The sequence below is a fragment of the Denticeps clupeoides genome, chromosome 16 (assembly GCF_900700375.1).
Source record: "Denticeps clupeoides chromosome 16, fDenClu1.1, whole genome shotgun sequence".
NCBI classification, from domain to species: Eukaryota; Metazoa; Chordata; class Actinopteri; order Clupeiformes; family Denticipitidae; genus Denticeps; species Denticeps clupeoides.
The window spans coordinates 9,116,337-9,143,798 of record NC_041722.1 but is presented as its reverse complement, the minus strand read 5'-3'; the positions used below and the strand labels follow the sequence as shown (position 1 = coordinate 9,143,798).

Here is a 27,462-nt window from a genome sequence, read left to right as displayed (position 1 = left end):
TGAATTAAATCATATTTAAATCTGGAGTCAAATATATTTATATTAACCACATTGCTGCTCCTTTGTGTTGTTCCTGTTTATAATACGGACACCCTTGTCTGCTGGTTAAATACTGCTTTTTTTTCAGTCCACCAGAACTGTGTTCTGATATGATGTGACACGCAAATGCATATTGAGACACATCCTGATTGCATCATGTGCTGCTCGGCTTCTTGCACCGGGTCACGTTGCAGCAGTGATCAGTGATGTTGAGAAAAGCTGGAGGAGACGACGCAATGTAGAATTGAAAAGTTGGGGGGGAAGCTACTTGCCATCAACTATTGTCTCAAATTAAATAATTAAAAAAAAAGATAATAATAATAACTAGCAGAGCTGGTAGGTAGTAGCCCAGTGGGTAACACACTCGCCTGTGAACCAGAAGACCCAGGTTCGAATCCCACTTACTACCATTGTGTCCCTGAGCAAGACACTTAACCCTAAGTTGCTCCAGGGGGGGGCTGTCCCTGTAACTACTGATTGTAAGTCGCTCTGGATAAGGGCGTCTGATAAATGCTGTAAATGTAAATGTAAGCTATGAGAAAACTGTAATAATGCTGCCACCAAATTCTTTCTGAGCATATTCAGAAAGAATGCATATTCTTTTCTGAGCCAGTCTTTTCTGTCCTCTTACCAACAGATGGCACCAACCTGTTTGACGCGGTTTCTTGTTTTAAAATCTGAATTTTGTCTGCTATTAATCTACATTTATCTCAGAATCATATTAGCTTTTGATTGATTTATTTAACTCATAATTAGAAGTGCGATATCTGCACCCGCATCATTCCTGCTGACATCCATGGTTGCTGTGCACTAATCACGTTTAATTAAAAGTGAGGTTACGCGCTCTGGATGACGCGACAGACCCCGCCTTTCGAGATCGGATCGTGGAACTCGAGGAAGTGAGATGTAAGTTGGGTTCCACCGCTGTCCACAGATGTTCCTCACCGGCGGCCGTGGACATGGCTTCATCTCCCCGTGCGCCAGGTAGGACGCGTTCGGGGCTGAGAGTGAGTGTGTTAAGTGTGTGTTAAGTGTGTGTGTGTTGCCTTTCGTGGGAGAAAGTGCGCGATCCAGGTGAGCGCGCTACCTGTCTAGACACGATGCGCGTGATCGTGTCCGCTGAGACGCGCTTTACGCGTCCTGGAATCTCGAAAGTTGCCTGGTCGGACGTGGAACCGTCACGGCGGCGTGGAAACGTGAGTCCAGGTTACACGCTGCAGCGAGCTGCGCCCTCCTGCTGCCTCCCCACCAGCCCTGGCTCAACCCGGAGAAAGCGTTTAATAATTTACCCCGCCGAGTGGATATTTCATCGGCCAGTAAATCCACGGGCGCCTTTTGTGGAAGCGTGAAAGCATGAAGGAATGGCGCGTTTGGGGAAGACAGCTCGTAAATGCCCCTCGGGGCAGAGAACAAAAATCCATTAGTTGAGTCAAAGTCATAGATTTTTCCTGGTTAAGTTATATTACTTGGAAGTCCAAGAAGGCCTGTCACATTTTACTGGAATATTTCTTTGGAAAGGTCACCTATTCTCACTGTGAGATTATTTCCCCTGGCCTGTCTACGGTCCTGCAGTGGCTAGAAATGCCGAAAGGTGTGACGAGGGCTTTGGCTGTTCGGAGAGCGGAGGCTCAGACGGTCGGATCTGGGATTTCACAATGACAATCGCTTCACTTTCTCATGCTTTTTCCACCCAGATAATTTCTCACCCCTCCCCCCCCAAAAAAATGTATCGCCACCGACCATCATGGCTTCCAAACATGCTAAGAATTGCAGTTGCTTGGTAAAAATTAACACGAAATGGGTCACGCAAGACTCTGAAGAACCATTGGGTTCCTTTATTTATTCTGGAAAAACACGCTCTGGATAAGGGCGTCTGCCAAATACCTTAAATGTAAATGTAAACACCAACACAACACCAATCACGTTGTGGTTGATGGTGAATGGTGTTGATGACGAAATTTCCTCATCTTCTATTGGCCGCTCTCTTCCTCGTCCCGCCTCTCCACTCCTCATTATCATTTAAAGCCACAGACACCGAAACGGCACGTCCTGGGGAGATCTCATCGTGGGACTGGATCAAAGTGGCTGTGATTCTGCTCCAAGGCTGAATTTCGAAAAGAGACTTAAGGGTCTTGTATCTGGTTGGACAATGTGTTCAGCAGGGAATTGGCTGAATAGACGGGAATATTTAAAAAGTACAGATTATAAGAAAATCAGTGCTCAATAGACACATATACTTTAGCCAGTAAGGTTAATACAGAATTCCATTCCTACACAGATACATAAAAAAATCCAGTAGAATTGGTTTGCGCTTTATTTAAACAGAATTAAACACATGTTTACATCAATTCCCTTGCTCAGGCTGCATGGTAAACTGAGCAAAACATTCGCAAAGATCATGCTGTCAGATGCCAGGCCGCTAGCCAGACCTTCTGAGGCGTCGCCTTGTGATTTCCTGTATGTGTGCAATAAAAAAACCCAAGTGTTTGCTGTGTTTGGTCTTGTCCTTGCTGCATGTTTCTGAGGTGCTAGATTCTGATCCTTTTTCCGTTTTTGAGCAGGTCAGTGGCCATCGGGTCAAGGTCCCTGTGGTCTAGTGGTTTGGATTCGGCGCTCTCACCGCCGCAGCCCGGGTTCGATTCCCGGTCAGGGAAAGCTTTGTAATGTTTAGGGGCTGTGGGGGCCTAGCGGTTAAGGAAGCAGCCCCATAATCAGAAGGTTGCTGGTTCGAATATTTTGCACACAAAGTACAAAGTAATATACTGTGCATGGATAGTAAAGAACTAATAAATAATTTAGTTGTAGGCTGAAGAAAATAACATGAAAAATCGGTAATTAAAGTAACAAATAAAAGTTTTTTTGCTACAATGTTTTTATGTTACTGTACTCAATTAAATCAACTACAAAACTTTACACCCCTTTACACCTAAACTGTTACCAAGCATCGATGCTTGAATACGGATGATCAATAATTATGCTATATGTATGGTGTGAACCTCTTTAATAGGATAAACGGATGACACCGTATTTCCTGGCTCTCTTATTATCTGGATCATTTCTCCCATAGCTCTCTCCAGATGACAGCTTGTGTGTGTTTACCAATGTGTGCAGAGGAGAAGGCGTCTCTGAGCCCAGCTGGGCTGGAAACACACACATACACACACACACAGCATGAGTTAGTCAGGAATTAGTGTCTAATACATCCCAGTGAATGGGAATGTGAATATGCTGTGGAATCTCTAGACCCACCCTAACTAAAGCCAACAACCAAAAAAAGTAAGTAGTTACATAGAAGCATATTATTTCTGTACAAACGAAAAAACTAAAGTACTTTTTGTGATTGAATGGGTGGAAAATGTGCCGCAATTACAATCTTGTCTGAACTTGCATTCATCGCTTCATCTGCTTGAGTCCTGTGGTACAGTGTGTCTGCGATACAGACAGAGAGCAGAATGCTGAGCTCATATGAACAAATGAATGTACAGTTTTTTTGGTATATTGTTTTAACATATATAGGCACAGACATTATGTACATGACACAAGGTGTTTCAGAAAAGCTGATTCACGCCTTCTTCAACGTGATGAGCTGCTAATTAGACGATCAGCTCAAACCTCACCAAACCAGAACCACTGTTGTTACCTTCAATTACATATGTTTCTATTAATTAATAGTAGGTATGAACTTAAGTTGACTGTGGTAACACTTTTAGCTAGTAAAAGCTTTGATTGCCATTGGAAGATGGATTGAAATGTGATTAATTAATAGCTTATTAAAGCGCATTAAGAAAATGCTATACTTCATACACAGTCCCGAAAATTGGAAAAATACGTGTAAAATAAGACTTTGTGTGTGTGTGTGTGTGTGTGTGTGTGTCTTCAGTTTGGAGCTATAATTCCACTATTTCAGGGCTATGGTTAAGGCACCTGTGCCTCTCAGTTTCACTGCTGGCATTTTGACCAGTTTAATGTGAATTTCTTTAGGAACTAAACTCGATCAGCTCTTATGTCACCTTATGAAACCTGGTGATTAATGGCTGATCTAAGATGACATCATTTCTGAGTGACTTTCTATGTGGTGACTTCAGCCAGCTGAAACATTCCTAAAATTTAAAGGATGTTGAGAAAAAAAGATAAGTTAAGATAGATAGCCAACCCACATATGAATAATTTCCTCCATCCCTTTCTAGCTGGATTACCAATGTGCTCCTTTTCATGCTCTTCCTATACTATTGGTAGTGGCCTCAGCTGCCTTGGACGTCAAGTCTACTTTCACTTTAATTCCTATTTGCCCCTTGAGAGAGGAAGGAGGTGGCATCATCAACACCTCAGTTGCCCAATTACCACCTCTGGTTACCTACCTGGTCTGTTCTTCTTGTGCTTGGAAGCAGGGTTATTTATTTATTTTTAGATCTTAATAAGAGCGCTTTGCAAGCATCAGCATAATTCTGCCATGGCAGGCTGCAACCGTGAACCTCTGCTTATGCATCATCGTACATTCAGGCTTTTCGAAGCATTTCAGACAGATCTAATCCAACGCACATATTTAGGTCAGGCTACAGAGCCCCGAATTACTGGATTACTTGTTTATTCAGGAGTCTCATTTTCACAAAGCCGAGTGTCAGCGGACAATGTGGACTGGAGGAAAATTTTGCTGGTGCAAATTCCGGGGGCATGGCGTCAGGGCAGGAGGTGGGTTCCCCAAACCAAACTACGTAGATGCTGAGGTCAGTATATGTTCAATCCGACGACGCTTATAATTTTAAGAGATTAGTACGTTGTTATAACTTATACCATGAGAACACACTGAAAAATAGTTTAATTTAAATATTCTCATTATCATAAACTGTGAAATGTGATGTGCTTCAATAAAGGCTAAGATAATAGCATTAGCAATAAGCATATGGCTTAACACGTGTATATTTTCAAATATACTTGAAATTCTTCGCATTTTCATATTTAGGGCGTGTCCAGGCAGGAAAAAGAAAGCACTCCAGGAAATAGTTTTTGTATGTGTTCATACCTGCAAGTGATCATGAGGCATTAGATCGGCTGTTTTAGCCGTATGAGCCAAGAACGAATGGTGGTTGTGACTCTTCAGCTGCCTGTGCATTAAATGGAAAAACCGAAAGGTTCCTGGGCAACGTGGTTTGATGTGAAAAGTGGATTTAGAAGATGTGGTTTTCTGTGATAGCTGCTGTAAGGCAGTTGGGCGTTTTTTGTGCAAATGAGTGTAATCCAAGGAAGAGGTAGTTTGCACATGAGTTAATTGGGAAGATGGCGGTGACTGTGTATGGGCTGAGAAGGCTTTCAGGTAAGGGTGATGGGTTCAGGTATGGGTGATGGGTTAAAAGCAAGGGACACATTTTGTTGTGTCACCGTGTGCTGTGCTGTGTATCACAATGACAATCACTTCACTTAGGTGTAAATGGTTTGTGACTGAGTTAATAGAACCACGTCATGGGTGCATCAATGCTGATTTATCTTTCAGAAAGACTCATCTTAAATCCACATAAAAATAAAAAAAATGTTTTGCCCTTGCTGGCTGTTGTGTGTCAAAATTATAGTTGTTTTTTGTGGCCTGTCTTAATTTTAGTTTTAGTCTAGTCTTTGCGTCAAACTGCCATTTATTAGTCTTAGTTATGTCCATACTCATTTTAGTCTAGTCAAGTTCAACATTTTTGTATGGCCTCTTCTCGTCTTTCGTCACATCAAAAAGGTTCATTGATGAATATATTTCATTATAAATCACACTAGTCAAAAAAATCCAACCTAAAGTTCTCATTGAATTGCCTGTTTCATTTAATAGTAATCATAATGACAATGATAATATTCATTACAATAAAATGACTTTTTATATGTTTATGTTTTGCAGTCTTAAAAATATGGTTCTGGGTTTCCAGGAGACAGGTACACCAGGAGACTCTTAAGATTATTGTTAATATTCACAGCTGCAGTGTGTTTAAATGCAGTCTAGTTAATACAAAACGCAAAATGATCAATTGCTGTGTACTGTGTCTGGAGAATCATTGACAGTGGGTGACAGAAAATAATAAATGTAATATTCATATTATGGATATAATATGAATATATAATAAAATGCCAACACTGTAATGCAGGTCATAATGGGTTCTTTTGGTGGTGTTATTCATTGTGAAAAGTTTGAGAATCTCTTACCTAGATTTTGTAGATCACTGTTAGTCACTGAAAGTGCTTTAGTAACGTACATTATATGCATATAAAATGTAGTGTACTAATAATAAAATATTGTACTTTGCTTTTTAGCAGTCCTTTTACAGGGTTACAGAGTGAAGTCTTGGATTCAAAGGAAATTGTGGAGATGATTGGCAGGGACTGCTTGTATTAATATCACTAAAATGTATATCACAGCCCCATTGGGTCATTTTTGATCTTTTGATATTGAGGCATGAGGACACAGACTAAATACAGTGTTTAAACCTTTAAGAGGCTTATGCCTTGGCACACTTTGCAAAAGCTGGTTTTCAGTTGAGTGATGCAGCATTCGCTGGGCAGGTGATGTGTTTGGCGAGGGACTGCGTACCCTGCACAGACACACACACTGTTTTCATTGAGTGCAGCTTAAGGGATTACATTCTAGTGATTTATTGTCTGCAGTCATCTCTCTTTTGGTTTGTTCGTCGCAATTTATTTTCTGACAGGCAGCCTGGCCGGTACTGTTCACTTATGTGATCTGGCTTCTGTGCTTTTTTCCCCACATGTCAGCAATGGTTCCTTGTCGCTGATCCTGAATTTGCTATTTAAATGATTTTCCTTCTGCCTTCTTCCTTCCTAGAGCGCTGAAATAATTTTTAGTTTGGCCATAGTTTTAAGACCTAGAGTTACAGTGCTTTGCAAAAGTATTCATCCCCCTTGGCTTTTAATAGGCTTCTAAATGCTTTAGAAATAAAGTTGGTATTAGTGTATATTCAGTGAATGGTTATGCTACAGTTTTTCATACACATAGTATAGTGAATACTGAAATGACAATCATTCGGTCCTAATTGGATCTGTACTTGGGATTTGCCATATCTGGTGCATCTCTACTTTTTACAAAAGAGAGAAATACATTTAAAGAATAAAAATAAATAAATTTGCAGTATTTATCAGACGCCCTTCTTCAGAGCCACAGGTACACAATGGTAGGGACGTGCAGGGATCCTTGAAGGGGCAGGTGGTCAAAATTAAAAAAGGGGCACATACAAGATTTTGTAAGACCATATTACATTATAACTTACAGTATAAGCTGAATAAACAATCCATATTCATATCTAATATGTAATTGCATTATGCAATGATGGAAAGAAAAGAAGGCTGTGCTTGATGGAAAAGTGGCCAGAAAAAAATAAGAAGGCGACTCCCCAAATGTATGGAGGAAGGTGCTCCGTTCAAATGAGAGTAAAATTGAACTTTCCTACATCCAATGGAAGCGCTGTGTCTGGCCCATCACCCCAAGAGCACAATCGCCTTAGTGAAACCTGGGGGTGGCGGCATCATGAGGTGGATGATTTTCAGCAGCAAGGACTGGGAATGTGGTAAAAAGGATGGGAGGACGTCAGATGTCAATCCAATTGAAGATTGCTCGGCACAAGCACAAACCGTCCAACATGAAGGTGTCTTGAGGAATGGGCAAAATTCCCAGTGCCAAGCTCCTACAGGCTTATCTTGCAGCTGTAATTCTGCAAAAGCTGTCTCTACATAGTATTGACTGGGGTGGGGTGGGGGTGAACAGTTATGCACGCTTTGTTTTTGGCCATTCAATTGTTGTTACAGTGTTTACACTAAAGTGGTGAATAGTGTGACGTGATGCAAATTGTCTATTTTTATCCACTGATTTGTATAGAGTAGCAGTAACAGTATAATTTTGCTGTTAAATGATAAATGATTGCAAGGTTTGTGTAGAAAATTTTCCCATCAGTTTTTCTTCATTACTTCAAATAATGTTTTCAAATAGGTCAGTAACAAAATCAAATGCAGCAAAAATGTGTATGGTGTTCAGAGGACGTTCATTTCAAAGGTCCGTATGGATGAGGCTATACTTCTAGCCGGAGCAACGCTGTTCAAGGTTCAGGCACTGGCACTACTGTTTAACTCAAATTTTCATGCTGCCACCTGAACAATCACCAAGTAACATCAATATGATGTAAGAATCGTCCATGTCTGCATCGCAATGCATCGATTATGAGATTAATCTCAGCAGCCCTAATTATTGCCAAGTTGCCATCTGCTTTGTTGGCTCATTTTTGTTACTTCACTGAGCCACGTGCATTTTTTCTTTTTTTTCAGGGTGTCAGTTGTGATCACCCCAGGTGTCTGTAGTCATGGAGAATAAAAAGACGGTGTGGAGTAACCTGCGGCACAAAGCCAAGCCTCTCATCAGCTATGTAAAGGGAGGTAAAAAGAGCCCCAGCAAGCCGGAGGTGAGGCCAGAGCACAAACTGGACCACCGGATGAGGACCTCCATGCCTGACATAAGGCAAGCGCATCGCACGTCCTCATCGTCCACAGACTCGGGCCTGCGTCCCCCGGACTATGACCCAGCGTGCCTCAGCAGTCCTTCCAGCCCGCTCTGCAGATCCCAGGGGGGTCGGGGCAGCACCACCTCTGGCCCTGACATGCTCGCCGTACCCCAGGACATGATCCAGTGGGCCTCCATGGAGTCGGTCTGCAGTAGCTGCTACGAGGAGCTGGATTCCTCTGAGAGACGGAAGGGCATGGACTGTGACTATGGGCCAGTTATTAAAGAGCCCACGGTGGAGCACAGGGCAGATGTACCATCAATTAATATAATGGAGGACAATTGCAAGGTGAGAGCGCCGCTCAGGCATTTTATGGTTTGTTCCCAGCCCTTCGTCAGTTTTTGGTGCAGAGATTTATTCGAGTGAAGCATTTCAGTGTAACCGGACCCTGCGTGTGCCATTATTTATAGACAAATATTTACAAAAGGTTGGTATGCTGGGCATTGAATTCCGGGAACAAAGTGTGATCACCTTGGCAACACAAATGTCAGACTAAGGTCTGGTTGTGCAAGCTGCTTGTTCCTCAGTCAGAAAGCACTTCTCTGTTTTTCAGCAGTTCGCCAGTGTTACCTATGTTTGCATTTGTTTTTTATGAATAAAATATCTCAGGGCTGCTATACTTGACCTCTAAAAGGTGTTTACAAGCTTTTTCCAAAGGAAAAAGAGTAAAAAGTGAACATTACCACCATTCTATATTACCTTGGGTTTTTTGCTTCCTTTAAAACCTATAAAACCTATATGGTTTCTCTGTAGATTTCTCTCTTTGTTCCTTTCATGTTTTCTTGAGGTCCTAATTATTCTGTCCTGTGGCTTAACATTCCTCATTTCCAGCAGCAAAAGAATGTTTTAATACTTTATTAAAACCAAAACCAATATTCCACTGCTGCGGCAGGATTAGACATTTGCCTGCAGACTAGCTGAGAGTAAATACAAGTCTGAACAGCAGGATTTCACTGCATTACATGAGATTTCACTAAACATGCAGCTGTCCTTGCAGAACCAGGTGGAGACCAATGATCATGGAATCAAAGGAACCCATGACATGGAACACAATAGTGTAAGTACTATTTTTTTTCTAATTAAAAATCGGTCATTGGAATGTATGCATTTAGTTTTTAAAATCATGGAGCAATAGATAATTACCCATAGCTTCCAACATGTTAACATGTTATGGCAAATTCTTAATTTTCTGTCTCTTGGTGGTTTATGGCTTTGTTGCTGGTTTGCCCTTTTTGGTACAAAATACCCATTTTGAAACATGCAAGAACAAATACAAATAACATATGGATTTGCAGAGGTTTGTTATTATTATTATTATTATTATTATTATTATTATTATAGGCAGGCATGTTGGAATTTCACTTTACTGTTAACTGATCAGAATCATGAAGTGTTTGCGATCCTGTGAAGTATTAAAATGAAATAAAATGGTTGGAATATACTGGGTCAATGAAAAAAATCACCGCTCATGAACCTCGGCAGGTGCTGGACAGAGGAGGCGAGGGAATGCATCTGTTGGAGAACACAGGAGAGTTTATGAAAACCTACTTACTTACAATCAACCTCAAAGAGGGAAGAAACCTAGTTATCAGGGATCGTTGTGGTGAGTTTTTTTTCCCCGTTGTGTAAAGGATTGAGAAGTTTGGAAGGTTACTGGTCAGTTGGTCATATCTGGATTTCACATGGAAATACTTCTTAGTTACACCAGCTCTCTTGCTATCAAACATGATAATACATGCAGAAGTTACTCCTAAGTGAAGCAATTTCCTCATTTTTCAGAATTGTGCCTGTGGTCGCCATCACCTAGGAGCATTTGTATATTTCAAATGTATAACAACATTCGGATGAGTTTAAACATAAATAAAGTGAATATGGTTATCTGCTGGTGACATTATTGCAGATATGAGTTTATGGTGTTCACTTGAACACATTGGATAATTGTCAGGGTTTTTTTCTGGCTAGTAGTATTACAGGACCACAGTTTAGCAAACACATGCATGCACTCAACATGCACAGAATTACCCATTACTCAAGTTCTATAAATATATGATGATGTCAGATAATTTTCTTTCAATAGTCACAATTATATAAAACATGAACAATAACTTTCACTTCATATGCAATATGTTCAGTCATCTATGCATGTTTGCATGTTTTTTTCCAGGTACAAGTGATCCATATGTCAAACTCAAACTGGAGGGGAAAACAATATATAAAAGCAAGGTTGTGTACAAAAACCTGAACCCTGTGTGGAACGAGTCTTTCTCTTGTCCCGTCTCTAATTTACATCAGAAGCTGTCTGTTAAGGTAAGGGCTTCAACAGCCATGCACATGTTTTTTCTAGCGCTCATGCGTAGTAACTGTGATGCATTGTGCGTTTCTTCCATGTGTGTGTGTGTGTGTGTGTGTGTGTGTGTGTGTATATATATATATATATATATATGCAGGTTTATGACCGTGATCTGACAACAGATGACTTCATGGGATCCAACCGTATTTCCTTAGACAAACTGGAAACCGAAAAGTAGGTGCAACATAATTATTTTGATGAGTGGAATATATAGTTAAGCAGCGTTGGAATCTTTTACTGAAAATGAATTCTAATATATAATTTCTGTTATTATTTGGATGGTTCCTCTTTATAGAACACACCCGCTGGTTCTAAACTTAAATGACCCCAACAGCCTTGAAGAGGACATGGGTGTGATATTACTGGACGTCTGTTTGTCGTTGAGAGATGGAGACAGCAGAAAGAACGCTGTAAGGTCTTGATAGTACTTGGCCTCCTGTTAACGGTAGACCTGTGGACTGATGTTGTTGCTAATAGGCGGTGTGTTTGATTGGGAGTGGTGTCAATAATAAATGATATTCATATTAGGAATAAAATTGCTCCTGTATTAAACTAGTTAAATAGGATTATGCTACTGCTTTTTAAATTCTGGTCGTAATCGGGTAGACGGAGGTGGTACTCATCTTGAAAAACTGTAGAAGAGTAAAATGTATCTTTGCTGTACCCATTTCTCACCATTAAACGTCCTAGTTTTGAATTATTGTTCCATATACATATGCAGAAGTGGAGTCCAATGAGGAAAGCAAGTGTTCGAGTAAGTGGAATCACTTTTATATTGACTTTCATTTTGATATAATTGTATGCTGCTGTGTTGAACTGAATAAAGTGAATTAAATTAACTGTTGATGTCCAGTCCAGGTCACCTCACCACGCCAAGCGCCTGTCGGACTCACATAGGAAGGTGCAGCTGTGGAGTGGAGTGCTGAGCATCACACTGGTGGAGGGAACGGACCTCCCCGAGGACGGCCACGGGGACGTGTACGTGCGCTTCAGACTGGGAAGCCAGAAATACAGGAGCAAGGTGCCACACGGCCTGAAGTTCATTGATAAATTTCAGTCTTTTGTTTGTTTTTCTCATGATTCAATGCTGTGAACATCTCTTTCAGTCTCAGTGCTACAAATTCAGCCCACAGTGGAGGGAGAGATTTGAATTTAACCATTTCCAAGATGGGCCAAACATTCTGGAGGTAGAAGTGTGGTGTAAAGAGGGCCGTAAATACGAGGAACGCTTCGGGATGTGAGTGTGAACTCTTATTTTGCTCATGAAGATGTATTACGGCTGACACTTATATGTACTCTTGTATGTGCACCTCATTAAGGAGTGAAGTGGACCTATCTGGACTTCCCGTGGGCCAACGGCAGTTGTACACATGCGTGCTGAGCCATGGCAGGGGCCGTGTGATCTTCCTCATCACCCTGAACCCCTGCAGCGGTGTCTCCATCTCTGACCTCTGCGCCCCACCCCTGGAAGAGCCCAATGAGAGGGAGTTCATGTATAATAAATATGTCAGTTACTCACCCCTTTTCACACACCTTCTTGTTCTCTGTCATTACACTGAAGAGCAGCAACCTCACTCAATGTAAAATTGTTCTGGCAGAGCTTCAAAAAAACCCTGAAGAACATGAGGGACATCGGCTTCCTCCAAGTCAAAGTCATCAAGGCCATGGATCTCCTGGCTGCAGATTTGAACGGTGAATTGTGCTGTTGGCTTGCTGTGTTTCTGGGTGGAGGAGGACGTGGAATTAACTCCTAGTTATAATGATTTCACAGGCAAGAGTGACCCTTTCTGCGTGCTGGAACTGGGCAACGACCGCCTGCAGACTCACACCATCTACAAAACGCTCAACCCCGAATGGAACAAAGTTTTCACCTTGTTAGTGTGACCAGCACTTTTTTTTTTTTTTTTGTACAACTTATTTCCGAAAATGAATGTATCAGTATTTAAAACTAATTAAAGCAAATTTTCTTCAGCCCTGTCAAAGATATTCATGATGCTCTGGAGATCACCGTGTTTGATGAGGACGGAGACAAAGCACCAGACTTTCTGGGAAAAATCAGTATTCCGCTGCTCTCTGTATGTATTCAACAGCATGGATTTGCAGTTGTCATTTTTAGACCAATCAGCCTTAACATTATGAGTGCATGTGCTCATTAACATTGATTATCTTGATGCAATAACACGGGGCATTTGTTGGAATATATTTTGGCAGCAAGTGAACACTTGTTGGACAAGGGATAACAAAATAGGACTTATTATGGCAGCCGGATGGCTTCTTGTGGGATGATCCCTGTCTGCAGTGTTAAGGACATACCAAACTGGCACAGGCTGGCCCATGTTGTCTGATACAGTATTACTTGGCTGTATTACTCATGGCGGTATTTTCAAGAAAAGTGGGACCATTTTCAATGTTATTTTATAATATTATTTGATAATTTAATATAACATGTAATACATTTGTAACTTCTACAGTTCTACAAATGGATTTTTACAAAATTTAATGTTTTGGCAATTCAGATTCATAACGGTCAGCAAATCACCTGCCCACTGAGGAAAGATGATTTAGAAAAGCTCACGAAAGGGACAATCTCACTGGAGCTGGAAGTGATTTTCAACCCTGTGAGTTCAAAACAAGGACGTGCCAGCATGAAGTATGTGAATGAAATATTTATGAAATATGAAATGTTCTCTTGTTTGTTCAGTTCAGAGCAAGTGCCAGGACCTTTCAACCAAAGGAGAAGAAATTTCAGGAAGACAATCCCAAGTTTTCCAAAAAGGTTTGTCCTGTTTGCCATACCGTATCCGATAAACCACTGAACGTTCTGGATTTTGTCGTTCCCTAAATAGAATTGAAGATATTTCATTCATTAGTGAATGACCACACATCGCTCAGTACGGTATCTCTCATATACATTCTGTTTGTGACCAAGATCCTTGCACGGAATGTTGTCCGTGTGCGGGACCTCAGCAGGGCCGTGCTGAGCGTGCTGCACTACATCAAGAGCTGCTTCCAGTGGGAGAGCATACAGAGGAGCATAACCGCCTTTCTGGTACGTTTCACGTGTAGCGGTGTTTCTTAATGCTGGAACACTCCCACCCCCCTACTCCCCCACTGCGAGTGACTTTTTTTCTCATGTTGTGTCATGACCATGTGCTTATCTTGTGAGGGTTTTTTTTTTAGTTCCTACAATGTACTCCTCATTTGAACACAGTCTAGGGGCTATTTTTTTTACTCACCTCCTCTCTCCCCACTTGATTTCGTTTTCGCTGTTCTTTCATATCCCCTGTCTTCCTGACCTGTCTACCCCCCTTATGTGGTGTTTGTGTATATGTACGGTCATGGTGATGGACAGATTTGTCGTTGGTGCTTGTGACTAGTGTCAGGGTGTATTGCAAACGCAATAAATAGTTCTCATGCATGGTAACTGTGCCCGAAAAGTACATGGTGCGAAGTACATTTCTTAAATAAACTAATAAACAGAATGGCATTTAGTTTTTCTTCTTCCACAGAAAAATACAAAGTTCTGTCTTGCTTGATCTATTCATGTCAAAGCTGAGGGATGCCTTGAACTAGCAAAAGTTACATATATAAATGTTAATGCAATGTTTCAGGTGTTTCTGCTGACTGTGTGGTTTTGGGAGTTTTACATGCTGCCCCTCTTCCTTGTTCTGATCATCGTTTGGAACTACCTCCAGGTTGCCTCAGAGAGGGCTGGTCAGGATTTGGTGAGTGTTTCATCAGGGCTGAAGAGATTGAATGAAACTGCTTCCTTTTCATCAAACAACCATTATGATTGGCTTCTTTAGGATAGCATGGACTTTGGAGATGATGAGGAAGATGATGAAAAGGTACGCTTATTTCATCTGTGTGTGTTTGTATGCAAGTGGTGGCTGCACCTTGTTAAGATGCGTGATTTTTTTTGTTGTTGAAGGAGTCAGAAAAGAGGGGTTTGATTGAAAAAATCCACATGGTTCAAGAAATTGTCATCACAGTTCAGAACCTGCTAGAAGAGACAGCGTGTCTTGGAGAAAGAATTAAAAAGTATGTTGTTGTTTTTTTATTCATTGACTTTAATTCATTATACCAGTACAACACACAGTGAAATGCATACTGAACTGCTCTATCTTTTGCATAGATAGATTATTTGAAAAATAATAAAAAGAAATGAAATAAAATAAAGTGAACAAGAGTAGTAAAAAAGAGGTGAAAATGCCAATATATTCAAAGAGAACAAGAGACACAGACATCACTGGGTTATGGCTATGGATACTACACTGAAACAGTATATAGCAAAGTGTGAATAAAATAATGAATTACATTTTAGAAATTAAAGCTGAAGTTCATTGTGCAATGACAAGTGTTGTAGTGACAGATTGCAGGGTGGTGATCAGAAGAACAGACAACAGCAATGAACATTCAGATGGTCGAGGTGTGGTGGCATGTCCTGGTTCAGCATTCTAGCGGCCTAAGGATAGAAACTCATCCTGAGTCCCTCAGTCCTGGCCATGATACTTCTGAGTGTTTGTCTCCATTTAGATGTGGGAACACTCTGTTGTTTGGGTGTGATTTGTCTTTAATACCCTTGATGTCCCTGGTCCTACATCTCTTGAAGTAAATGTTCTGCAAAGATGGAAGAGGTGACCTGCAGCAGTGTTCCACCACAAGGATCACCCTCTGTAGGGCCTTACGATCCTGGATTCAGATATTACCAAACATGGAAAGTGGATGCTGTCCACAAGCACCAGTTACAGACATCTAGAACTTTCTCATCTGTCTCCGGTGGTACAGGCGCTGGTTTGCCCTTTTGGTCTGAACCATGTCAGAACCTCTGAGATGTGGACACTCATGTATTTGAAGCTGCTCACCCTCTCAACTGGGGTCCCACTAATGTTGAGGGGCTTGTAGTCCCATTGCTGTGTCCACCACCATTTAACTGTGTGACCTGTGTGCTATGCTGCAGTGTATAACAATGGAAATAAATTTCACTTTCCCTTTCATTAATTAAATTTATGTTAAAAACATTAAATGCCTTCATCCTGCATAATAAATATATATGTTTTATGATTTTGCTTCCATTGACAGCACTTTCAACTGGTCTGTGCCATTCTTGTCCAATCTGGCATTTCTCATGCTTGTTCTTGTAACAGTAATAATGTACTTCATCCCAATGCGCTACATCGTTTTAATATGGGGTGAGTACCTTTTGCTGGGTTTAAAACTGTAATTAATGAAGCATGTATCTTCTGTGCACAGTACCAGTTTTGCAAGTTGCAACCAAGTCACCACATTTTTTTTCCTTTTTTCAGGTATTAATAAATTTACCAAAAAACTACGGAACCCATATGCTATTGACAATAATGAAATCCTGGATTTTCTCACAAGGGTGCCTTCAGACGTGCAAAAGGTGAGCTACAGAGCAAAAAGCAATATAAAACTGTTATATCGGTGTTAAACATAGCTCATATCTTTTGTAAGTAAGATTGCATGCTTTTATTGGTTGAACTGGATTGGATTAAAGTGTGAACACGTCTGTTTGCAGGTTCAGTATAGTGAGCCGAGAGCCGCTGGCTGGCACAGCCCTCTCCGGAGAAAACGGAACACTGTCTAGTCCTTTGGAAAGCCTGCCAGATGTGCAGTTTTAAAAGGCATACACTAGCTTTACCTTCACCCCACAATGGTGGGGGGTGTACTATGTGGGTATCTGAGACACAGGAAGCTGAGGTTAAATTTCTTGGTTGCTGTTGTGCTGTGGACAAAGTCTTCACACACACTTATCTCTTTCAGTGATTTATTTATGATGCACCATTTTACTACATCTTAATTGTACTTTTATTTTAAGTACAATGAATATAGATCTCATCCTTTAGGAGAGGCTCGGTTGGAGAATCACAAATCTTGGTGCAATGAAACTTGATTTTTTTTTTATTACTATTATATAATTCTACCAAAGACTAAAATGAAAATGTAAAATTGAAGTTCAGCTGGTAAGTTCATTTTCAAAGAAGAGGCATCTTTTCTGAGCTTAAATAATCACTTTTCCAATGCCTCTATAAAAATAATTAATACAACTCATGTCCATGCATTCATGCACATTACTTCCATTTCATGTTAAATGTATTTGTTTAGTCTGTAAATTATTTGCATCATGTAACTGATTCAATTGCAACAGGACTGCAGATGTTAAACGTGCATACAGTATGTGTTATTTCCTGTTGATCTCTTAGAATTTCCTGTATTCCTTCAATGCAATAAAATATCTGGTAAACACTGGACAGCATTTGCTGATCTGCCACTGTGACAAGAGCAAAGATCGCTGCAGTAGATGGGTTTGCTACTCTATTACTAAGCATGGGTGCGGCTCCCAGAGCCCATTCTATGACACACAGACACTATCCACCAACATACTAGACAATTTAGAGTTCAACCTAAGCATTTATTAGACTTGATTAATTATAACCCACAGAAGACAATTAAAAAATATTCCAGTATCCACAAATATGTATTGGTGGGGGCCCATTAGAACAAACCACTATGTGTATTGTAGTATACTGTAGTATACGTACACACTGTGCATTCAATTTCGACTGGACAGTGTGCTTGTAAAATATTGGTAGGGTGGTAGAAGCCTAGTGGGTAACACACTCGCCTATGAACCAGAAGACCCAGGTTCAAATCCCACTTACTACCATTGTGTCCCTGAGCAATACACTTAACCGTAAGTTGCTCCAGTGGGACTGTCCCTGGGACTACTGGGTCTGATAAATGCTGTAAATGTAAATGTAAATTGTGACATTACTCCATGCGGCCACACAGGGGCGCTCTTTGACTTTGAAATAGACTTCAGACGTGCAAGAATATGACTTACTTAATAAGACACACACAGAGCACGACACCACAGCTGCCTCTGTACTCAGTGGTATGACAGTAAATCGTGAAAAATACCTGAGTGGTGATCCAACATGTGACTAAAAAGTCTATTATTTAAAGAATGATTTATCTGCAGCTCCTGTATGAGTCATCTATAAGATTTTTGTAGGCATGGACCCCAACACAGAAAAGTGCTGAGAAAAATGCGTCATGGGAAGGGGACACACGGTTCCCCCCTTTTGGATCATACATACTGCAATAATAAAAATCCTTCTCTTTATTGGTTTGCTTTTTCATTTTTTGTTATTGCTTTTGCTTTACGTGTGTAGTATATTTGTTGATCTTTGATAATGACTGATAATAAATATGAAAAGTTATTGTCACTTTTCATTTAATTGATGAATGAGCAGACTAGAAGAATCAGTCTGGGCTAAAGTAGTCTGAAATAATCTGAACAAGTTAAATAAAACAGAAAATGTCTATTTTAGCAACTAGATATGTGGCCCATCAACGAGGATAAAATAAAATTGTAATGAATATTTTTTTTAAATTATAAATAGTTGATCCTACTAAATCTGTGTGTACTGCATCTACAGGACGGTATTTCTAGGTACCGATTTAAGCATGACCGTGCTGTAAACAGTTATACTCTACCATCATGAACAGTTATACTCTACCATCATGCACTCATCATGTGAGTCATTATCATTCACCAGCTGGACCGGAGCTACAAAAATCCCCTGATGCAGCCACAGCATCAGATTAACCGACAAAGTCAGATTGTTGTATACGACGTAGCTTGTGGCGAGTGTTCACTAAATTTAAAATAGGAGGAGCCCACATGACTGACAGCTCTCATGCATGATTTAAGCCTGATCCTGGTCCTCCGTTTCCTCCACTGTTCGCCACACTTCAAACACCCCTTGATCCGTTATAATCATTTTAAGAGGCTCCCCATGCACTATGTCACACATAGCAGTGCCACACACTCAAACAGCCCCAACTTCACACTTTTTTAGCAGTGCAGTGCATTCTACCCTATTGCTTGCATTCTTTCCCTCTGTGACTTTCTGCACTAAAAACTCAATAACGTTTAAATCAACCTCAAAATTAGTAATTAGGGATACTCATAACTATACACCACAAATCTGTATATATTCTGCATATATATTCATTACAGCCCTGGCATAGAGGCACCACCGCTTCACCCCTAGCTCTGAAGCCCTGATTTCAGATGCCCATCCTCTAAAGTCTACACTGCTGACCTTTGTCCAACATAAAGAATAACGTGACTCATCCTCCGACCCTCCGGATAATTACTGTCTACGGCCCAGCTCTGTCCTCCCAATAGAAAAACCCATAATTACCCCCCCCCCCCCCCGCCAGCCTTTTACCCACGGCGAGGGGCTAACACGTCATGTCCTACCACGCTCACCAAAAGCAAACCAAGCCCTGTGGGACCATGGAACCACGGAGACGGACTGAGCGCCGTTAATGACTTACAGAGCGGCCCGCTACCGAGGGCAAGGCCCCTGGTTAGATTCACAGCCTGGATGGCTGTCTGAAACACACACCGCAAATTGTGTGAGAAATAGGGCAGCCTCGTCAGCTTGGAGTAAATGCTCCTCTAACGCCTCCTCTCTCACCCTCTTCCTATCCCCAGGTTCATTTCTTTATTTGTGGCCTTTGTTTTTGCTATATATGTATATATTTCATAATACCGCAAGGCTAATGTGAAAATGAGGAAACCATAATCAACTGGAATAAAAAGGAGAGATAAAACGTGGAAGGGAGGGACTTGGATGGAGAACCTGTGTGTGAGGAAAGAGCGACAGAGCGTGGTGGTAAGGAGGAAGGGAGGCAAGAGAAAGACACCGGTCCTGTAGCGGGGGGTCCCCCCGGCCCAGCAGCCTGGGCTATTAATTAAAGGTATTAAACAAACAAGGCCGCGGTAAGAGGAGGGAGGCTTCCATCTGCTGCCAGCGCGTGAGGGGGACTCTGAGCGCGGCCTGCGAAGGGCCCACTGAGGCCCTGAAGAGACCCAGCGGAGCTTTGCGGGGCCTGACTCTGCTCAAGTCACGGGGAGGAACAGATGGGCTCCCATCCCCTGAGGATCTGGAGGAGAGGAGGGGGAGAACAAGTGAGAGAGGGGGGAGAGAGAAGCAGAAAGTGAGAAAGGGAGAGGAGATTGGTGGTGGTCCAACAGCCTCAAGCATTTTCTTGCCATTCCAAGTTGAAGGAATTTGGGGCAAACAGATAGAGCCAGGAGTGAAAATCAAACAAACGTCTACAGATCGAGGTTTTAATAATTATTTGTACAATAATTAATCAGTTGAGGTTCTGTTGGAAGTCTATTTTAAAGAAGTCACCATCAGTGTTGAATTAAAGTCCCCATACGTGGTGCCTTGGATAGTGTGGGTTAAGCAGTGTTAAAATACACCGCGGGGGTCAGATGGAAATATAACATTTGAAAAAATACCATTCACAGAGTACACAGAGGTGAGGTGCGTCTAATCCAGCCAAATAATCCATGACATCTAGAACCAACAAATCAGTCAGTTTTAAATCTACCAGATTCTTGGGGATTCAAAGAAAAACCAGTGGACACGAATAAGAGCAGGACCTCTTGTGCAGGCAGAACCTTTGTTCCGATCTGACACCCTTTACCACTATTCTCTGGAGCTCTGTTCACATTCCAACCACAGATCCGCCAGTGGAAACCCGACAGAATGGGAAAACAACTCACACCTGGAGATGGGTGGCATGGAGGAAGTCCCTTTTCCCTGGCTGGCCCAGCCCACACATAGTCTCCTGACTCTTCATCTACGCCCATTTCCAGTTTTGACACTGATAGGAGTCAATCTAATTGAAGATTAAATTTGACCTTTTTGTTAGTTCCAGGCCACTGGTCAATCATCTGAAGTCTGCTTTACTTTCCTGTGTTTAACGTATGAGGGGCATTCCTGTGATGTTTTCCCCTTCCTGGCTAATCCCGGGCACTTTAATAATTAAGCGCGACCCTTTGGTCTCAGTGGGGCTCTGGGCGTGTATGGGGATGGAGGTGAGATTAATTGGTTTTCTGAGGATGCCGTTGCACACTATTCTCCGAAAAACACATCACATTTCCCCCGCATTTTTATAAATAGTTCATTTACTGCTCTGGAGTCCAGTCAACATCTGACAGCACGTTGGAGTTCTCACGTCACAGTATGACATGAAAAGGTTTCCTTCAGCCTTTACATTCCAGCACATGAAAAGCGGCCTAAACTGAATCCGTCTGACTGAACATGACAGGGAAGGCTAACTAAGAGCAAGCGATTATCTCAGACACGTGTGCGTGCATTTTTGAAGACTGATCTGTTTTTATAATCTTGTTTTAGCCTGAAGTTGAAGCGTGTCTCTGGATGAGCTTCTCCGGCATTCTTCTCCATAATTCTGTGCTGCACAGTGATACAAAAACAGATCTAGTTTGGAGCTAATCCACTTGTTAGCACTACACTAGTCGTGAGGCAAATACATACAATATGTTATACTCATATATGTATGAACTGACCATAAGAAATTTGATTTGTAATATTTTACAGCATGTGAAGGTGTACATGTAAGGTGTAAAATTTAACGTAGTAGAGCAGGTAGACAATAAACCTTCACAGAAAGAAATTCTGCAAAAATAATGTATACTACCGTTCATCAGGCATTTAGGATTTTCCATTTAAAAACAGTTTGAATAGAAAATATTACCAAATGAATCAGAAATAGTCATTGACAGAGTTATAAATAATGCTAATTAGTTGAGCCCACATTTGCTGATGCACCAGACACTCAATTTGGCCAATTTTATTGCTTCTTGTTTTCAGCTCTTCTAAAACCACTGAACGGGTTTTCTAATAATCAATGAAGCTTTTAAACTGACAGACTTGCATTAGTAAACACAGCATCCATTGGAACTCAAGACTAATTCATTAACAGCTATTTCCAGCTATCATAGTTCAAAAATGTCATAATCAATCATCTTTTCTACAGAAAAATACAAAAATGACAGAAATAATTCCACAAGCATACACAAAATACAGTTGCAATGTGTGTCAGCTGTTTAGGAGGGTGATGGTTGGGGAAAGAAACTGTTCCTGTGTCAGCTTGTCCTAGTCTGCAGGCTTCAATATCATCTGGCAGAGGGCAGCATGTCAAAAGGTCTGTGTCCAGGGTGTGTGGGATCTGTGATAGTTTTCCCTGCCCTTCTCCTGGTTCATGAGTCCTGGATGGAGGGCAGGGGGACACCGATCTTTTCTGCAGTCCGTAGTGGCTTCTCCATACCAGACTTGATGGAAGAGCAGAGGACAGACTCCATGATTTTTTTTATATACAGGCAAAGTGTTCACTTTTTCCACATTTTGTTATGTTACAGCCTTATTCAAACATGGATTCGATTAATTTTTTCCATCATAATTCTACACACAACACCCCATAATGACAACATGAAAAAGGTTTACTTGAAGATTTGGCAAATTTATTAAAAATAAAAAAATAATCTGAGAAAGCACATGAACCTAAGTATTCACGGACTTTGCCATGAAACTCAAAATTGAGCTCAGATGCATCCTGTTTCCCATGATCATCCTTGAAATATTTCTGAAGCTTTATTTCTGAGTCCCCATGTGGAAAAAAGTGTTGATTGGACAAGATTTGGAAAGGTTTGTTAGACATGATTTGTCTATATAAGGTCCCACAGTTGAAAGTTCGTTGTCAGAGCACAAACCAAGCATGAAGTCGAAGGAATTGTTCGTAGACCACAGAGACAGAATTGTCTCCAGGCACAAATCTGGGGACGATTACAGAAGAAATTCTGCTGCGTTGAAGGTACCAATGAGCACAGTGGCCTCCATCATCCGTAAGTGGAAGTTCAAAATCACCAGGACTCCTAAACCGAGTGATCGGGGGAGAAGGACCTTAGTCAGGGAGGTGACCAAGAACCCAGTGGCTACTCTGTCAGACCTCCAGAGGTCCTCTGTGGACAGAAGAGAACCATCTAAAAGGACAACCATTTCTGCAGCAATCCACCAATCAGGCCTGGGTTAAAGATGAAGCCCCGTAATCAGAAGGTTGCTGGTTCGATTCCCAATCAGCCAAGGTGCCACTGAGGTGCGACTGAGCAAAGCACCGTCCCCACACTCTGCTTCCCGGGCGCCTGTCATGGCTTCCCACTGCTCACCAAGTGTGATGGTTAAAAGCAGAGGACACATTTCATTGTGGCACCGTGGGCTGTGCTGCAGTGTTTTACAATACAATCGCAGATGACTGTACAGAGCAATGTACAGAGACCACCTTTCATCTTTCAGCAACAACTACCCTTAGTACACAGCCAAGATATCAAAGGAGTGAATGTCCTTGAGAGGCCCAACAAGAGCCCAGACTTGAATTTGATTGAACATCTCTGGAAAGATCTCAAAATGCCTGTGCACCAACGCTTCCCATCCTCTCTGATGGAGCTTGAGAGGTGCTGCAAGGAGGAATTTCGCAAGGCGAAACTGGCCAAGGATAGGTGTGCCAAGCTTGTGGCATCATAAGACTTGAGGCTGTAATTGCTGCCAATGGTGCAGAGACAAAGTATTAAGCAAAGGCTGTGAAAACGTATATACATGTGATTACTGTTTTTGATGTTTAATACATTTGCCAAAACCTCAAATAAATGTTTCATGTTTCACATTAGAATTCTGAGGACAAAATGCATTTAATCTATTTTGGAATGGACTGTACATTATTTAGTAAGTCATCTTGATAGTCACTTTGGCTGTTCTTTGATTTTCACATTTCCTCCAAGTTGCAAGACATTCAAATGAGTTAATGTGACAAGAAAACAGAGGAAAACTCAACCAGAATATTATTGTTTTAAACGTTATTCTTCAGGCAAAATAGCATTATGTGTTGTGCTATAAAATGACAAGTGAACAGTGAACAAAGTGACAAGTGAACATTACTGAGCTGTTTTTCATATATTTTTAACATAATATGCATAATACGTGACACTTCTTGATGGCCTCTTTTGTTTTCCAGAGAGATGGGTAGAGTATGTTTGTGGGACACACAGGGCATAAATGACGTCTCATCAGCCAGCAGGGCACTCTTCTCCTCACAGTTCGGATGTTTGATTATCCCTGTTGCAACCCCTCTTTCCCAGCACTCCTCCACAGGGTGCAAACAGCCTGTCATGTGTCATGAGAGGACAATCGTTGATGGCCTCATCTCCGCCCTGGGGAGAGATAGGACAGTGCTGTGGGTCTGGCCCCCGAGTGTGCTAACAAGGCCGCCCCCGAGCTGACGCACGGATCATTAGTGGGCAAAGCAGGGCACGCGGCGGCCGACAAAGAGGGCTCTAACAGCACATTCTGCTCATATGTGCCACCGCTAAGAATGACTGGACCCCTTCACAAGCCTTCATTATGGGAGCAAGGCATGCTGATCTTCCTCCACCCTCATCACAGTCTTCGTGCCCCTGTCCCAGAATCCTATAATTTGACGTGCCATAGATTTACACCGCTGGAGTCTAGACAATGCAAATGGCGTTGGTCGGATGATGATAATTAGATTTCCCTCCCCTCATCTGAGGCTCTGCCGCAACATGCCACGCTACACACAACGCTGGTCATTAGATGGATGTTGCCACTCTGCACCCAGTTTGTACAGGACCAAAAAAATAAAAAGGCTAATGGGCAGTAACCGTAGGGAAAAAGCAAGACTGTCACTGCTGAGATGTAATGAAGAGGACTCCTCAACAGCAGGGTGTGGGGTGTGTGCGAGCAGCACTGAGCCACACTCACACTGGCAATCAGGCACGGGGGCGTCTGCTTAACGGCCACACTGCTACGTGAAATCAGTTTCAAATACTCCTGAGACACAAGCGTAACGTGATAGACGTGAACGTTTATTTGAAACACGTTGCCTTTATCACAGCAGACTCGCTGCATCCTTTCCAGTTGTTTTTGGATATAATGAATAGTTTGAGCTAAATAATGTGCTATTCCAGGCTATGGTCCGAGAGTGGAGCCCTTCGCTCTTTTTTTGGCCTTCAGCGAAGGTTCAGACAGTACAGTCTGTGCCTGCTTTATTATCGGCACCCCTTTCCACATGATCTGTCTGATGGTGTTTCAATGATTTACTTCCTTGGAGACAATTTGCTTCTGCTCATGGGGGTAAAACTCCATTTGTGTTTTTGAAGGGGGTTAAATCGCTTAGTTTGATGAATGGCTCGCCTCTTCACTCTTCACATCACAGGCCGTGGCTTCCAGCCTTCGAAAGGTACGTAACTAGCAGAACAAATTGGAAGGGTGTTAAAAGTCCATTTGCTGCATCCCTCGCAGCCCGGTCGGTAGCAGATGCCCTCTCATCTGTGAGCGGAGGCTCCTCGCCCCTCATCGGCACCAGAGTGTGAAACCTCAGGTGACGCTCACCTGGACAGACAGATCCCTGTGACATCTGCATTGTGTGATTGCCTCATCGGCGTCTGCGGCCATGCACTGCTGCTCGGACCAATCGGCGGGCTGGTCGGCATCCGTCCAGCGCGAACACGCAGGCAGCCGGCAGACAGACAGCTGAACGGGGAAGGCGGGGCTCGTAAGAGGTCCCTGCTCTTGGTGTCTCAGCGCGGAACTAAATGGAGAAATAATTATTTTTCCGTCTCCCTTATGAATCGAGGGGGAGTGACCTCATTAGCTTTAGGTTGTTCACAATTCAATCAGCAAAATATGGTAAATACTTTTTAATGACCATGGAGTCCAAGCATTTTTCTGGCTGATGGCTCGCTTGACGCTGTTTTAATTGGATGAATAATACAGATGAATATTTATCAGAGATGAATATTAACATTTCTACACAGCAGACGCAGGTGGGTGGAGGAAAATAAAAGCCAGACTTCGGTTCCTTTTCTGAAGGGATGGAGAACATCCCTCCAAAACATGAAACCCCTTTTGGTGTGTTGATGATGGGGATGATCTTCCACAGGCCTTCATTTAAGATCTGGTCATATCTTATGATTTACATAATTCTCATAATTATTCATAATTATTAACCATTCAGATTGTGTGTGTGCCCATCATCACACTGAAACACGCCACTCCAAGCAATTGGTGACGATTGTAAGTTACACTCCTGAACATGAGGGGACACTTGAGGGAACTTCTTGTTTTTATCAGGGATTCTGTTTTTATCATCTTTATTTGCTAATTAAATTTAATTATCCTGAAATCTTTATTGACACCTGAGCCATCGTTTGTCTGAATGCATCATTTTAGCACCCTAAGAGGCCCTGAGATTACATGCTTGTCCCAAGTGTGTCTCACAGGGCCTCCGGGCATTAAGGCTCTGGGGCGTTGAGGACCCTGAGCTGAGAAAGGCTCAGATGGGGCCTGCAAGGATAACCCTTCCACCCGGGGACTAAAGTAGGGTAGGGAGGGGACTGAACACCTTGAGAAAAAACTGCCTGGGAGGAAAAGAGCAGCCGGTGCATCTCTGGAGATTGCAAACAGACAAACAAACAAGACCCAAACACACACACACATACCTTAACATGAAGACAAGAACACACACACACACACACGAAACATTCATGAATATTTAGATTTTCCCCTCAAAATTTATTTTTTTCCCATTTTCGTTATAGCCTAATGTAGACGGAGCTTCTAGAGAAAAGAGGATGATGTCGGTGAAGGCAACATTTCCACCACAGTGAACATCTTTTTATCCAGGAGCGGCTGGTTCGAACCCACTGAAGGATGTGGGGCTTTGCTGGATGAGACTAACCCAACACTCCCAGTCTCCCTCCACTCTCTGCTCTACAGTCAAGCCTAATAGGATTACATCTGTTAACATCATGTGAGAGATTAGATCAGAGGATGCTAGGCCTCGTGGGGACCTGGGGAGATGGAGGTGGGGTTGGGGGGGGGGGGGGGGGGGGGGGGGGGGGCTTGGAAACTGGGTCTCTCCCTCCCCCCACTTCCCCAGTCCCAGAGAGGCACAGATGCTTAGGGAGAAAGGGAGAGAAAGAAGGAAGAAAAGAGCACGGAAAAAGTGTAGCATGGAAGGGGGGGCTGACCTACAGCCTTAAGGCTCCAGACTGGTTTGCAACATCTGCTTTAGAGTGACACACACACACGTAAACATATTATTACTCACTAACATCTGATAGATGCCACGTTCTACAGAATTCACAGTACACATCTGAGGAGCAGAAACCCACTTTGTCCTCAATAAAATTACAGATAATTATGAAAAAAAAAACGCCTCTTGCTTTCCAAATGGATAAGAAGCTTCATAACAAATTCCACACTGAGCATATATGTATAAATAATATTTCAATACAATTTCAAGGCATACCACATAGTCTTATAATTAATGAAATAACAGGACAAGCCAATGAGTGAAAATAGGTTTATCGCTCTTCTGCAGGTCCCTGAGTACCTTACAGCTGAGTGCAGCTCATTAGGCAGTCAAATTTACAGATTTTTAATTAAAATATAAACTTCACCCGCCACCACTGACCGTAAAACAATTAAAGGCTTGAGACGTTCGTGGCAACATCCATTTAATGGGCACATAAAAAAGGGATGATTTAAAAGGGAAATTGCAGGGTTTTTTTCCCCCCTGTACTTGCTGCGTTTCCCGAATTGTCCACCAGGGGGA

General features: G+C 42.1%; 1 protein-coding gene and 1 non-coding gene across 4 annotated transcripts; both read left to right on the top strand.

Annotated features, from left to right (window-relative positions):
* Nucleotides 1–901: 901 nt before the first annotated feature.
* Nucleotides 902–18,007, top strand: mctp2b (multiple C2 domains, transmembrane 2b). Of its 3 annotated transcripts, none has more exons than XM_028956967.1 (23): nucleotides 902–1,023; nucleotides 8,341–8,861; nucleotides 9,571–9,630; nucleotides 10,056–10,176; nucleotides 10,738–10,880; nucleotides 11,021–11,097; nucleotides 11,219–11,333; nucleotides 11,645–11,677; nucleotides 11,777–11,944; nucleotides 12,030–12,160; nucleotides 12,243–12,429; nucleotides 12,522–12,615; nucleotides 12,695–12,797; nucleotides 12,896–12,998; nucleotides 13,440–13,541; nucleotides 13,625–13,699; nucleotides 13,853–13,972; nucleotides 14,619–14,648; nucleotides 14,730–14,771; nucleotides 14,855–14,964; nucleotides 16,006–16,115; nucleotides 16,230–16,327; nucleotides 16,463–18,007. In XM_028956967.1, exons 2-23 carry the CDS (start codon nucleotides 8,376–8,378, stop codon nucleotides 16,529–16,531), a joined length of 2,577 nt encoding a protein of 858 aa, XP_028812800.1. In that variant the 5' UTR covers nucleotides 902–1,023; nucleotides 8,341–8,375; the 3' UTR covers nucleotides 16,532–18,007. The 3 variants fall into 3 exon arrangements, with proteins under 3 accessions (XP_028812800.1, XP_028812798.1, XP_028812799.1); XM_028956965.1 differs by having other exon boundaries at nucleotides 14,535–14,648; XM_028956966.1 differs by lacking the exon at nucleotides 902–1,023 and adding an exon at nucleotides 4,639–4,763 and having other exon boundaries at nucleotides 14,535–14,648.
* Nucleotides 2,623–2,693, top strand: trnae-cuc (transfer RNA glutamic acid (anticodon CUC)). The gene has a single exon. It is a non-coding gene; the product is annotated as a tRNA-Glu (tRNA).
* Nucleotides 18,008–27,462: the final 9,455 nt, after the last annotated feature.

Excerpts from the sequence above, each read along its gene's own strand:
- mctp2b (XM_028956965.1), top strand. The coding sequence starts at position 8,376 with ATGGAGAATAAAAAGACGGTGTGGAGTAACCTGCGGCACAAAGCCAAG. Across the intron at positions 11,334-11,644 it reads GAGACAGCAGAAAGAACGCT|AAGTGGAGTCCAATGAGGAA; the intron begins GTAAGGTCTTGA and ends ATACATATGCAG. Across the intron at positions 11,945-12,029 it reads GCCAGAAATACAGGAGCAAG|TCTCAGTGCTACAAATTCAG; the intron begins GTGCCACACGGC and ends CATCTCTTTCAG.